Below are 15,460 nucleotides of genomic sequence, written 5' to 3' on the forward strand. Positions count from 1 at the left end.
TAAAGCAGGCAGGGGATATTAGCCAAAAAGTAAGTGGTAGACCAAGAGGCCACTACTGCCTGCTTGGATCCTCCATATCGGTGCTGCGCTCCTTCTTATTCCTCCAGTGCTGGCTGCATGGGGAAAGAGCAAGAAAGCACTGGACTAGAGCATAATCAACTTGTGACGTGAGCAGGGCCCCATGAGCCCAACAGACTGGACGCAGCTGACCCATGGCACCAGCAAGGTCCCGTTAGTCTAGCAACCTTTCTATTTCTGTGGTTGCCTGTGAGGCTTTCTGCCAGAGGCCAGCCCAGGCATGCTGCAACAGAAGTTGTGATAGCTAGCTATCTCAGTATTAAAAGGTTTCCAGCAATGGTGCTCCAGCGACCCACCCAAGGCTAAATTACAGCCCAGTAACACTTTGAATCCAATAATCCAAATAGTAAGAATAAAAAGGGTTGTGGTTTTTTGTTGTTGCTTTAGCAGGCAGTCTAGTAAAGCCTCCTAGTAGCTGTTAAAGGCAGTTCAAAATTGGCTGGCTTGGTCTGCAGACACTCCCAGCCTAGAACAGGTCCGGTTTCTGCCTCCAAGGAGCCACAAGCCCCAGTAAGACCAATTGTGATGAATCTGCAGACATCCCCTGCAAAGAGATGGCATGCTGGATAGCTCTTTGAGGTGGGATCTGGCAGCATCAATGGACAGGGATGGAAAGGTTCTCTTGGCTTATTATACAGCCTCTACATAGACTTGGAGGAATTAGTTAGGTATCTATCAGCCTCCCTCAATCTACAGTGTTGTATATAGTTCTTGATAAAGAATCAAAGTCGCATTTCCTTAATATGTCCAGAAATATTTGTTTTCAACACACTCCATCTCTCCCAAGGCAGTCTCAGCTGAAAAAAGCTTTCACGTAAGTTAACATTCTAGCAGTGACAGCCTTGCTCTTCCCTAAGGCAACCGTTCACGTGACTTATGTAGGCATCCTTGTCTGGTGCAGGTTAGACACAGTCAGTACATACCATAGTCTGTCATATCTTGACTGTAAGGTGTCGATACCAGGATGACAAATGCCTTGGGTTGTACGCCAGTAACAGCTTTGGGATTTCTTGCTTTAATATACATTAAGCATGTACCATGGAATCTTTAACACAGGTTTGGTCTTAAACCTTGAAAGATTATTTCCAACAGCACTGTGGCCTAGAATCAGGATGGAGTATTTCTTCAGTGTCAACTCAAGAGAGAAGTGCCACCTAACAAACCAACACGCTTCTTTCTACCGTATTCTGGCTTTCCTTAGAAGTCTTCCATCCAAGTACTCATGACTCCCACTGTTTAATTTGCTAGAAACAACAATCACAGTGAAGGGGAATTTTCTAGAACAAAGTTATTTGTTGCACTGGTGGCAAGAAAATGTTTCCACTAAGATATGGATAGTCTTTATATACAAACAACCACTGTATTTGGCAAATTTCATTTTTTTATTTTCTTATTTCACAAACCAATGAGCATATAGCTGCCATCTACATCCTGATTAATATAATTCACCGAAAGCAGAAACAGGCCCTTTTTAATTCTCTAAAGCACACCTATGAACACAGCACAAGTTCTAATATTCATAAAGCTTTTATGTTTCTGGTGCAGCTTCATTACAATTTCTCCATTAGTTCTTTTTTAAAATTATTACACCTTACATATTTATAAATGCTTGTATTAAACTTTGCATAATCTACCATACAGTAAATCACTTTTAGAAGCCATTTAGTAAACTAAATTAAAAAGTCCCCATAAATTTAGGTTATATACAGCTGTAATGGTCAAGTTCTAATTTATTTACATTCTCTCAACTTCAGATTCCTAATTCACAGAAGGATTAGTGCATTCCATGATTTCTCTTTAGACTGATTTTATGCAGGGATTAAGCTGAATTTATAATACTCAGTAACAGTTTATAGAAAATTAGCATGTTAACATGGGAAACATTTAGGATAATCAGGGGTGGAGGAGAGCCTTATCCTAAAAGAGGAATGACTATATATTCTCACCTTGATTTTGTGTGGCACTCTAATTTGACTTTATTTTTTCCAATTGCTGCTGTTCCTAACGTTAGAGCAGCACAAAATACAGCAGTCTTCTGAGCCATTTCACCTCGCTTTCACATAAGCATTCCTTTTACATTTCAGTTCTCACTCCCTCTCCTCTTCCCCATGTTTAAATTGTAAGACTTTCACCCAGGGTAAAATCTTTGTCCAGTAAAAGATGCATTTATTTCTGAATCTTTTGTGCAAGTGGTGTGTGGTTGTCCAAAACAGTCTTGTGGTATGCAAGTCAGGCCATTCCTTAGGGCTCTGGCCATCAGGAAACGCGTAGATTTTGCATATTTGAGTGAAGAATTTGAGCAGATTCTACTGGTCTGTGGTTGATGAGTACATGCAGGTGTTGTGGTTGGCAAGGGACTGGTGCAAAGATGAACAAATAGGGAACATGCCAATTTATTCTTTTATATAGTCATCACAGGATGGAAAGGGAAGTTCTGTGAAACAGGTCCCAAGATTTTCTTTAAAATTAGGTAGACTTAGTACATTCCAGGTAACAAAAAAATTACAGTAAACATTCAATATCTGGAATGCATATAATATACAAGTTCTATTATATTACATTTACAAAGTTGTTTAGGACAGTAAATTTTTTTTCCCCAGAATAAGCATAAAAAAGTTACAAGCTGGTTCACAATAACCTTAGGTACATTGTTATTAAAATACACTGACGTTGTTAGTCATAAAAATATTTTACTATTTACATGTACACTGTATAAACCTTAACAATAAGAATATGCCCATTTTAGGAAGTCTTAAAGGAGTATTTAGGCAGATTAGCCCATTTTATGGTCCAGTACTATCTGTTTTGGTCTTCACACCATGAAACTACTGGATACACAGTACTGTAACTCATTCTTCACTAGAATGTTTACACTTTATACTATATATTAAAGCATTTCATTAAGAACTAGTTTTATTTCCACTGTATTTTATTTTGTTAAATCCACCTCCAAGTAATTCAGGACACTCTGCTTGTTCTTGTGCAATTTGGTTGCATTTCCAAATAAGGCTGTAATTCATTTCATCAGTGATCACACTATCTTGCTTGTAGTCCGGATGGTTTGCAATAAACTCCCTCATCCATCGAGCAACTGTCATTAATTCTCCTGAAAGGGGAAAAAAGTAAATAAAATCACACTTTAGACATTAACACACCACATTTAGCATCTACTTTATTTGGTATATTACGTGCTTGCAAGTATTTCTAGTTACATACACTTCATATTCATGAGCACCTCATACGCTTCACAGTAAAGTCTAGCCACATAAAAAAATTATGACCTCACTATAAATGCATCTTGAATGACATACACCAGCACCACCCTCAAACACAGACACTAGAAGCCCCACTGGATCTGGAACAATCTGTAGCCTTGAAGTTTTACTTTCAAAGTTCCAGAAGTAAAATGCCAGGATGCAATTATGAGCCTGCATAATAGAAACCATACCAGAACCTAAAAAATCAGAACACATTAATGGGAAAGGCAGACAATTTACAGCAGCAATTCTCAAACTTTTTACATACAGTACACTTTCACAGAGAAATTGTCTCCGAACAAGTGCAATGCTATCTGCAATTATGTATATTAAAAAAAATCAAGATGACTAATATTTTTAATCTGTCTTAATACAATTTACCTGCTAGAAATGAAGAGACCCCTCCAGTATGGTTCTATTTATATTTCCTTACCTTTTCCATCTGTACAGTCCCATTAGTGGGAGTTCTACAGTAGACAAGCTGTTAGCACTACAAATATTGTTGTTTAACTATACTAGAGCAGGGCTAGATGACAGTGGTGCCAATTTTTAATCTATACTAGTGCTCGTGATGTTGCTACCTCTGGTGGAACTGCACCAGTAGCAGCAACAGTAGGCGATTTAAGGAAGACTGTTGGGGTAGACGACATTAGTGACCAGACAGCTGTCCATGGACCACAGCTCAAGAACTTCTAACCCAAAAGACCCTATGGAGATACTGGGAACAACTAGGAAATTACAGAGTTTGTGGCCTAAAATACTGACAAAACATATTAAAATACGTCTAATGCTTTTTCTGCTATAAATTCTAATTTTTGGACATGGTGTAATATTAAACATTCAGTGTCATTTCAGTATCAAAAATACCCAAACTGAAAGTCACAGAAGAGAATCTTACTCACCTTGTGCAGTAACTGATGTTCTCCAAGAGGTGTGTCCCTGTGGGTGCTCCACTCTAGGTGTTGGCGTGTCCTCGGAGATTTTTTGTTTACATTAGTGGGTCACACGTGTGGGTCCCTGTCTTGCGGCATCATTGGCACCCTTGTGACCCAACAGCCTCTGGTCTTTCTCTACCGTTGAGTCCCTTGCTTTGAACTCTGAAGTAGAGGGGAGGAGGGTAGATTGTGGAGCACCCACACGGACACACATTTTGAAGAACCTCACTTACTGCACAAGGCAAGTAACCTTCTCCTTCTTCGAATGGTGTTCCTGTGCATGCTCCACTCTAGGTGACTCTAGAGCAGTGTCCCTCATTTGATGGAAGGGACTTCGGAGTCAATCCGTTGAAGGGAGGAGAGTACTGTTAGGCCTATTGATGCATCCAATCTGGATGCCTGATCAATGGCATAATGTTTTGTATGCATTGAGGCCCAAGTAGTTGTTCTACATATATCTATGATTGGTACATTATTGAGGAATGCTGTAGATGTGGACATTGCTCTTGTGGAGTGTGTTCTGATTCCATGGGGGACTTGTATATTTTTCTGTTTGTAGCATGAATGGATGCAACCTGATATCCACTTTGACAATCTCCAAGTAGAGATGGTGGTATCTTTAGCTTGTTCTGCAACACATATGAAGAGTTTAGAGGATTTCCTAAAAGGTTTTGTCGTATCTAGGTAGAAAGCTATTGCACGTCTGACAACCAGTGTGTATAGTATGGCATCTTGTGTGTTATCATGGGGTTTTGGGCAGAACATAGGTAAGTGAATTGGTTGATTTATATGAAAAGCTTTTAGTAGAAACTTTGGATGGGGTCAGAGTGACTTTGTCCTTGTGGAAAACTGCATAGGGTGGATCAGCCAGGAGTGCCCCAATTTCTCCCACATGACGAGCCGATTTGATGACCACTAGGAATGCCACCTTCATAGACATGTGCATAAGGGAGCATGCTGCTAAGGGCTCGAATTGAGGCTTGGTAATGGTCCACCAGACTGGTTTAGGTCCCATGGTATTGTGGGATTGCGTGTCTCTGGGTATACACTTTGGATGACCATGATGAAGTGTTTCACTGTTGGATATGCGAACAGTGTCTTATCGTCTATCTTATGGTGGAAGGTAGTAATGGCTGCTAGATAGAGTTTGATCGAGCTAATCAACAAACTTGATTTTTTTAAATTCTAGGATGTTGTCCAGGACGATTGGGACGGTTGCAGATATGGCAGCGATGTGTTTATCTTTGAACCACGAACTGAATCTACACCATTTCTGAAGGTTAAGTTTTTTGTGTTGTGGGTTGCCTGCTATTTAATAATAGGTGTTTAACTTGTTCCGAGCAGTCTAACTCTTCTTGACGGAACTAGTTAGGAACCAGTTGTTAGGTGAAGTTTCTGCAGATCTGGATGGAGAATCCGACTGTTGTTCTGGAATAGAAAGTCATTGCAGTGGGAGAGTGATTAGTGTGCATACCGACATCTGAAGTAGGTAAGGATACCAGGTCTGTCTGGACCACGTGGGCGCTATCATTACCCATTATTACTACTCTGGTTATCATTGGGATGGGTAGGAACGCATAAAGGAGTTCTATGCTCCAATCGAGGAGAAAAGCATTCCTCGATGATCCTGCTTCCAGCCCTGCTCTCAAGCAGAAGTGGGGGCATTTGTGATTCTATGATGTGACAAAGAGGTCGATGATTGGGTGACCCCAATGTCGGAAAATGTTTTGCAGGGTTGCATCATCCAACTCCCACTCATGATTTCTACTGAACTGTCTGCTAGTGTCTGTCAGGTTTTCTAGCTGCTGATACATTGAAATTGGGTTGTATGCACCAATTCCAGAGTTTCATAGCTTCAGTGCGTAGGGGATGGGACCTTGCTCCTCCCTGCTGTTTTATATAAAACATGCATGTGATATTGTCTGTCGTTATCTTTATTGTCTTGTTTTGTATAAGTGGGAGGAAGTGGGAACACGTATGGCGGACTGCTCGGACCCCTAATGGGTTTATATGTAACTCCGTTTTGGTTTGTGACCACAGGCCCTGGATGGTGTGGTTCTGTAGGTGTGTTCCCCCCACCCCAGAAGTGATGCATCTGTGGTAACCATAACTGAGGGTGATTCCTATGAGAATGGGATCCCTGTCATCACATTGGTGGGTTGATTCCACCATAGTAGGGATTCTTTGACCCTGTTTTACATCACGGGTATTTTGTTTAGTTCTTGCTTGTGTGGCTTGTAGATGGTTGATAGCCACCCCTGTAGGCAGCACATGCGTAGATGTGACTGCCATGTGTCCTAGCAATTGTAGGCATGTGCGTGCAGTTAGGATTGGGTTGTTTCTTATGAATGTTAGGTTTATTATGGTACATAACCTGATTTCCAGTAATGATACCCTGACTGTTATTGAGTCCAGGTGTGCTCCAATGAATTCCAATTGTTGTACGGGAATCAAAATGGACTTCTGTCTGTTTATCATGAGTCCTAAGTTTTGAAACAATGATCTTGTTTGTGGGGTAACTTGCATGGTTAGCGCTTGGCTGTGTGCCTTTATTAGGCAGTTGTCTAGGTAGGAGAATATTATAATCCATTTCCTGTGCAAATGTGCTGCCACTGAGATGAGCATCTTGGGAAAAAACTCTTGGTGCTGTAGAAAGGCCAAAGGGTAATATCTTGTATTGGTAATGGTTGTCTTCCAGTGTGAATCTGAGAAACCGTCTGTGTGCTGAGTTGATAGTCACATGAAAATAAGCATTTTGGAGGTTGAGGGCTGAAAACCAGTCCCCCTGTTCCAGTGCCGGTATTATAGTGGACAGCATAATCATTCTGAATCTTTGTAGTTTTACAAACTTGTTTAGTCTTCTGAGATCCAAGATGGGGCTTCATCCTCCATGTTTCTTTTGGGTCAAAAAGTAGTGGGAGAGAAACCCTTCCCTCTGTGTTGTTGGGGACTGTGTTCTTTTGCCCCTAAAAGTAGCAGATGGTTTACTTCTTGTTGTAATAAGTGCACATGAGATGGGTACCTGAAGAGGGATGGGGAAGAGGGTTAGGTAGAAAGGATAGAAATAAAGGGGATGGTATATCCTGACTGTATGATCTTGAAAACCTTTTTGTCTGTTGTAATATCTGCCAATTGTGATGGAAGGGCCATAGTCGATGTTCAAAATATATGGTCACTGTTATTGGCACTGGGTGGTGAGGCAGGTTGTTCAGACCCTCAACCAAGACTTCAAAATTGCTGTTTGGAAGACAAAGCTTCAGATATCGATGGTTGTTGATGTATGTGTCATCATCTTTGCGATCTCTACTTGTTTCTATGTGAGCTGTAGCATATTTGGTGTAAATATTGTTGGTATCTATGTGGGTCTGGTTGGTACCTGTACTGTTTTCTCTTCATTGCAAGTGCATAGTTGCTGAGGGCGTGCAGAGTGGCTCATGAGCACTTCATAGTATAAAGTACCTCATCTGTTTTTTCTGCAAAGAGTTTGACCTTGTTGAAGGGAAGATCCTCCATTTTGGAGTGTAACTCTTTGGGTAGACCTGAGGAGTGAAGCCACAATGCCCTACACATGACCACCACCATAGCTGTTGTCTTTGTGGCTGTATCAGCGACAGAGAGGGAAGCCTGTAGAATGGTTCTCATGACTAGCTGGCCTTCATTAATGAGCAATCTAAATTGCTCTCTTTTGCAGTCCAAAATGTCATTAATAAATTCCAGAATTTTGGTGTAATTGTTGTAATCATAATTTGATAACGCTGCATAGTTGGCTACCCTTAGTTGTAACGTGGCAGATGAGTATACTTTTCTGCCGAATAAATCTTAAGTGTTTCCATTCCTTGTCCTCGGGCATAGACTTCTATGCTGCCTCTATAACAAGAGTTGGGAGGAGGATGTGTAAAAAGAAATTCCATCCCTTTGGCGGGAATGTAATATTTCTTATCCGCCTTCTTGCAATTTGGTGGGAAGGTAGCTGATGTTGTTAACCAGCTCCATTAACGATTTGTTGACTGGTAGTGCAATTTTTTACAAGGATGCATAACAATTTGTGATGGTTCTCCGTAACTTCCTTGAGTGGGATTTCTAAATTATCAGCCACTCTCTTGAACAGTTGCTGAAACTGCATGATATCAATGGCAATAGTGGGCAGAGGAGGTATTATCGCCTCATCAGGTGAGGAAGATGAATCATGTGCTGGAGAGAACGTATCTTGTTGGATGCTCTCTTCACTTTCTTCAAGGGTTTCTGGTGTTGGTTCAGAAACTGTTGGAACAGATCGTGTGGAAGATCTGTGTCTGTTGTTGTAGGGGCTAGAGGGTCTACTGTGACCCCTAGTATAATTTGACCATGTATCCTAATTGGGCCATTCCATAGGATAAGGTATGGGTGGTCCGAACCATGGCTGTGTGTGGCGTCTGGTGTGTGATCTCTGTTTTGACACGTCAGGGATTGGTCTAGTAGGAGAGGAATGCTGTGAGGAGAATATACCTTCCTCTTCCTCGTTGGTGCTTGAGAATTGAATTGGTGACAAGGTCTTGTCATATGCAAAGTACACTGGAAAGTTATCTGTGCCAAGAATCGGGTACTGAGGTGAGGATGTTATGGTCATGTCTCTATTGGTAGTGGTTTCATTTTTTGGTGTGTTTGTGAATTGGTGCCGATGGTGCTGTAAGCAGGATTGGTGCCGAGGTCAAGGCAAGTTCCGCCATCAGCATTGGTGCTGCAGCCACCTTTGGTGCCACAACTCGGGTCAGTGACGTAATTGGTGCTGTAACCACCATTGGTGCCATAACTGGGGTTGGTGCTGTAGTTGTTAAGTCAGTTGATAACAGTTTGACCTGGGAGATAGGTCTCTGCACTGTTTCTTTTTGCAGTGCCATAGCGGAGGACGTTGTTTTGGTTTTACCCCTCAACACCGCACCAGGACGTTGGGAGTCCATCGGTGCCTTGGCACAAACGTTACCAGAGGAACCTGGTGCCTCATAGGCTTTTGTCAGTGTGCTCTTCGCCAGATCTCTCATAGGCAATGTTGAGGCTCTTTTACATGAGATTTTTTCAGTAGTTTTATCTGAAGAATTGTCTAGCCCGGGGTCAGAGGAGGGTCTCAACGACTTTTCCATCAGAATGAGTTTAAGTCGGAGATCCCTGTCTCTGGCTTTGAGGTTTTTTCAGTGGGCATATTTTTGGGCTGCGCGCCCCTCACCCAGACATCGGACACATTGGGAGTGTTAGTCTGATGCTGGGATGGCATCTCTACAAGACATGCATCTTTTGAATCCTGGCAAGCCAGGCATAATGCGAGGTTCCCTGAAGAGAACAGAAACCTATTCTACTCTATGAGGGAAGGAAGGATTTTTTTAATAGCAGGGAAGGTAAGTGATACTAGCTACTGACTAAAACAACTATTATGTTTACAGACTATTAGGACAAGCTAAAATAAGCACTCCGTCTCAGACTGTAGATGGTTGAGAAGGAACTAAGGGAGTCTGGTCATGCACATGTGCCAAAAGAGGTGCCAACAGCGCCACGAGATGGGGATCACGCATGCATGACCTAGATGAACATTGCTGTAAAAAAAAAAAAAAAAAAAAATCTCTGATTGAGGATGCACCAACATCTAGAGTGGTGCACCCACAGGGACACCACTTGAAGAATCACAGAAAAGTAGGACTGGAAGGGGATCAGTCATTTACTCCAGTCCCCTGCATTGAGGCAGAACTAAGTATTCTCTAGATCATGCCTGACGTGTATTTCTTAAAAACCTCCAATGATGGAGATTCCACAACCTCCCTAGCTAATTTGTTTCATAGCTTAACTATACTGACAGTTCGGAAGTTTTTCCTACTGTCTAACCTAAATCTCCTTTAGCAATTTAAGCCCATTGCTTCCTGTCCCATTCTTAGAGGATAAGGAGAACAATTTATTACCTCCTCTTTATAACAAACTTTTACGTACTTGACGACAGTCTTAAGAGTTTACTCACAAGCTGATGTTAGTAGCACTTGGGACTTAGAGACCAGAAGAGTGAAATGAAAGGAGATCAGTCTAATAAGAAATTGACCACAGTAGAAGTCAGATGCTGAATGACCGATGGACGAGCAACAGCGCTACAGCCAAAAAAATTTATCTGAGCAAGTTATTCTTCCAAGTTTACCAAAGCAAGTATAACAACCATCCACACACAATGTTAAATTTATAGTGCAGCATTTCCAGCTCCACTAAGCCCTTATTTTCACCTTGTTAATTTTTAAAATGCCATTTAGCTGCAAGTGTTTCTATAGTGTTTTCAGAAATGTGACATTGAGGTCACGAGTCAAGAGATCCATCTTTTATAAGACAGAAAACTAGTCCCTAATTTCACTACTTAGGGTGGTTTAGACAGTCAGGCACACACATCATGGTATTGGCACAGACTCTTGTAGGTAAATGTGTGTGTGGGTACTTTAAACATTTTATTCAGTTAACTTCTACCTTTTCTCAATGTACATGATGCACTGTAACAAACAATCAATGGGCATAAAAACACATTAGACTGCATGTAGGCCTGGCTTGATATGAGCGAGGCCTCATTTCTTGGGAGACAGGATTAGGGAGGTGAATGGATCAGCAGGTTGGAAACAATGTCTGTCCTAGCCAAAAAAGGGGGGAACACCCAAGGCACCATTAACGATGGACAAGATAACTATGGTTAAGATAAATAGGGAAAGTAAAGATGAGGTAAAGAGTACACTGCACATGCACACTGCGTGGATAGAGCATGCTGTATAGCGATTAGGTCACACAAAGTAACCAACCCAAGCCCAAAACAAGTGAAGTAAAGTAAATGCAATGTAATGTGTAAATGTATATGAAAGAAGAGGTTTGCTGCATAACTTTGGATGTGGGGTACATCTTATAGCCACCCTCTACAATTGAGTGTGATCAACTCAGTGTAGCTTTGCTGTATGCCAAATAAAGGAACCTGAGTGATGAGACTGGAGTTGAACTGATTTCTTGGAGGAACCAAGTTGAAGAAGTGTTGGGGGAACACCAACACTGCATATCTGAAAAAATATTTTTAGAGCTATTTTGAGGTAAAAACAGGAGCCGAATGGACTTCTTTAAATAATGTCCCATAAGTAGCTTACAAGACCAAAGGACACAGGACCCCTTGGTTGTTTTATAAAACAGCCAAATACAAGGTCCCATGCTCTGCTGTGCCATATTAATGCTAAATTATGCTGCCAGCATGATGAGCAAAATTGGCATGATGCTAAAACTATGCAGCATTACCCCCACAGACCCAAGTGTTGGTAAGGATTTTCAACAGCTACAGAAAGATAACAGATTAACAATATTCAGAGTAGCTACAACAGATTAAGTGCCTCCTTTACATTAAAAAAAACATCTAGAAGATTTGTTTAAATGTCATATAGTGGGGAGGGGGCGGGGGGGGAGGGGAAGAAGTCAGGAATTTCACAACCTAGTTTCTCTGCACCCAACATATAAACATTAGTCATACCAGATGCTCTCTTTTTTATTAACTTCAGGTAATTTAGAATGGTGCATCTTGTGTCCACATCCACTTCCATGTTTTCAAGGTACGAGTTTAGAATTGGGATTAAACCAGGAAAAACCCCATCCTGCAAGAAACACATGGCTAGTATAAACTCACTTGATTTAATTTGTGAATAAGGAAAACTTGTTCAATGTTCCAAATATAAACTAGCACCACACCTTCCCATTGATGATTGTATCTATGCTCATCAAGGTGTACTCTTCTGCATCTGTCTCTTTCCCATTCTGCGCTGGGCCACATCCATCTACAACAGCACTTCCACCTTAACAAAAGAAGGTGAAAAAACAAAACAATTAATTCTGTGCATCTCTTCAACTGGTCCTTAGTAAATAGTCTGAAAGCAGCAAGTGCAGTACCTTTACAAATATCTTTTCTGAAATAAAACATTCCCTGTCGGACAGCATCTCGTTTCTGGGCTACCTTCATGTTTTCATCAACCTAGTAAGGGAAAAATCCCAAAAGGTTATTTAATTAGATGCTAGAAAATGGGGACTTTACCTACCACAGTGTTCTGGTCTTGGAAGTTAGGATTTCTAGATATATTTCTTGTTAATTTCACTGCACTAGAATCAGCTAAGTTCCACCCAGACAGCAAGTTTTGTTTTATTTCATTTCTCAAAGGTTAGCATTCTGCATAGACCCACAGAGCTCCTCACCCATGAAAGTATAGTTAACTGGTCATTAAGTGGCACCAGTAGAATACCAGTTCATGCCAGTGCCAATTTTAGACTCAAGGTTTGCTAATCTGCTCACTATAAACTGGACCATGTGTATTGTCAGGCAAGCGTCTTTTGATATTTAGGTGTAATTAAATCAGTACAGTTGGAATAAGAGGTTATGAATTCTTTCTACGAAAATTGACAGTTGCTGTTTCATACTCTTCAGAAAGAAATGTAATACTTCTTTGCACATGCGATTTAACTGGAAGAAGTCAATCACTAGAGCCAAAGCCATTAACAGAGTCATTCAAGCTGATAGAAAAATCACTGTCTCACCAACATCTCCCCTCAAAAAAGGGAATTTAAAAATCTAATCCTATCTAGTCAACCCAAGGATCAAAATGTATGTTATACGTGTAAGTAAGGACACGATTTTGTCACAGAGGTCATGGATTCTATGACTTTAAGGGACCTCTGTTACTACTTTGGCTTCAGTCCCCACCAGAGCAGCATCGCTGGAGCAGTTGTCTGCACCTGCTGCAGCAGCAGTAGCAGGAGGGCTGGAGCAGTGGCTGAGGCTGGAACAGCAACAGTCAGTGCTTCGACTGTTAATTTCCCCCGCTCTCCCCAGTTATTTTTAGTACAAGTCAGGGACAGATCACGGGCTTTTGTGAATTTTTGTTTATTGCCTGTGACCTATCATCCATGCATGACTTTTAATAAAAATAACGGTGACAAAATCTTAATCTTATGTATAAGACAATTAAAATTTTGGGTGAAATATTTTAAATCTGAGCCTCTGAATAGCTTCTGGGCAAATTATGTCTAAATTCTTCAATCAGTATGTTTATTGGGGAGTTAGCAGTAGTTCAGTTTCAAGCAGTTATATTATTGTAGCCTCTGAAAAAAGGAAGAGGATTTGCTCCATTTTTCTCTCTCCTCTCTCATTCAATGTGGTGCAAAAAGCTTTCAGCAAAACTAAAAGTGATATTTTTTAAAAAATAGTTTGGACATTAAGGGAAAAATCTTGTGTCCTCTTACTCATTTTAGAATACATTTTATTAATTCATTTGCATATGTTCTGATATGTGTCTCAAGGCTGTTTTGAAAGATTAAAAGCATTCTAGGTGGCTGAAGCACAATCCCACATGACCCAATAGTAGAGATCAGTGCAAGATTAGCCCCATAAAGTCTTGTTCTTATAAGTGACAAAGACAAATGACTAAGGTCCTATAATTCTCTATTGCCATGTCTGCCAAACTGCTTGACAGATTTGTTTGACTAGGCCTAGGTTCACTCGGTGTATGATCTGTTTTGTAGTCATAACTGGCTTTCATTAACTAATGTTCTTGCCCAGGATTTATTAGGCACTTCATGTGTTGGGTGCTTTATACGTTGCTGGCTTGCATAGTATTTGTTCATTCGTGTTTATCCAACAAAACACCTGAAAAACACTGGAAATAGTTACTTGTATCTGAGGGCTTGTCTACACGCAACAGTAGTGCAGACTATGGAGGTGTGATTTCTAAAGTGCATTAATCTGTTGCTCATTAATTGGTAGACTCTGCTGTTGCACTAAAGGTTCCCTCGTGTTCTTTAATGAAACAGTACTATGTGAAAGCGTTCTAGGGAACTCTACAAAGAGATTACTCGTTACAGTATAGTTAAGGTTATGATTCTGTCACGGGTGTTTTTAGCAAACGTCAGGGACAGGTCGTAAGCAATGAACAAAAATTAACGGAAACCACAAGCTGTCACTGATTGTTACTAAAAACACCCTGGAGAAGGGGGAAAACTTGCAGCTGCTGCAGCCCTGCTGCTTCACAGCAGGCTGTTTGGGCAGCAGCCCCGGGGCTGGTGGCCAATCAGCTGTTTGGGCAGCAGCCCGGCCCCAGAAGTCATGGAGGTCCCAGAAAGTCACGGAATCCATGCCTTCCGTGACCCAATCATATTCTTAAGTATAGCATATACAAAGAGATAGCCCCGCCCCCAATTTTTGACATCTGCATAAAACTCAAAAAATGCTAAAAAATAAACCCTGAAAACGATATTCATCAACTCGCCAAAACAGAAGCCTTGTATATACCATAATAAGGGATCAAGGATAAATTATCTATATTACACACACAAATCCTTAAAAACAGTAAAATTCAGGGTCAAGCAGTCAAAAGTGCTGAATCAAAAAAAAAAAAATCATCTGGAGGCAGACACCAGCATGGAAAATTTCAGCTCAAACAGTTTGCTAAAATTATAAGCAACTAAAAATAGTGGGTCTTATAATAGAAAGTGTTGGGCAACTTTAACAATAGGCAGAGCTACCAGCCGTGCCTAATATATATTAGCATATTATTGCTTGTATATTAGTATTTTACCACTTCAATTTTTTTAAATGCTAAGTGTTAGGTTTTTTTAGAAGTCTTCACTCCAGACTTGAAAGGAGAAACTCTCTCTATGGAGTCAGGGGGCTTCAGTTTTCACAAATAAGGAGCAGATAGAAATCTTGCATCAAATATTGGAATTTAAAATTGCCCAACAGCATGAGTATGCAGTTTTCTGCAGATAAAAATTTCTTTTACAATTGGAGATGTTTTACCAATGTTTATTGGTTAAAGATGAAAAGAAGCATCCCTAGTTATACATAAATGAACCAGAGGGGCTAGCAGAAGGGAGTTTTCCCGTGAGGGGCTTCAGCTCTCGGACATGCTTTTTCTTTAGTCCTAATTAGTTCAAAGTCTATTGACTGTTGGAGCACACTGCAAGATGCAAGTATATATTTGGGCTGCTGCAGAGTTTGGCCTTTGAGAGAAATCAGCTCTGCAGGGGAGTCTGGCACCCTGTGGACAATCTAATTTTGTTTTTGTAATTTACAGCAGGGGTTCCTAACGCCTTGGATAGGCCTTATTTTTTGTATAATATGAAGAGTAATATTAAAATGATGCATATCCATGTTAATATTGTACAGGGTATTAATGGTGC

The 15,460-nt window shown here is 40.7% G+C and overlaps 1 protein-coding gene across 1 annotated transcript in view; it reads right to left on the bottom strand.

The window, feature by feature from the left end:
- Window positions 1-1,439: 1,439 nt before the first annotated feature.
- The window catches only part of GCLC (glutamate-cysteine ligase catalytic subunit), a 58,705-nt gene continuing 44,684 nt past the window's right edge, over window positions 1,440-15,460 (bottom strand). The window contains exons 13-16 of the mRNA XM_067565466.1: window positions 12,182-12,263; window positions 11,984-12,087; window positions 11,769-11,889; window positions 1,440-3,184 (exon numbers count right to left, since the gene is read on the bottom strand). Coding sequence (XP_067421567.1) covers window positions 2,979-3,184; window positions 11,769-11,889; window positions 11,984-12,087; window positions 12,182-12,263 — 513 coding nt within the window. The 3' untranslated portion in view covers window positions 1,440-2,978. The remainder of the gene's footprint in view (window positions 3,185-11,768; window positions 11,890-11,983; window positions 12,088-12,181; window positions 12,264-15,460) is intronic.

Source organism: Emydura macquarii, unplaced genomic scaffold (genome assembly GCF_026122565.2).
Source record: "Emydura macquarii macquarii isolate MOO-44397 ecotype Brisbane River unplaced genomic scaffold, CSIRO-AGI_Emac_v2 contig_2680, whole genome shotgun sequence".
NCBI lineage: Eukaryota > Metazoa > Chordata > Testudines > Chelidae > Emydura > Emydura macquarii.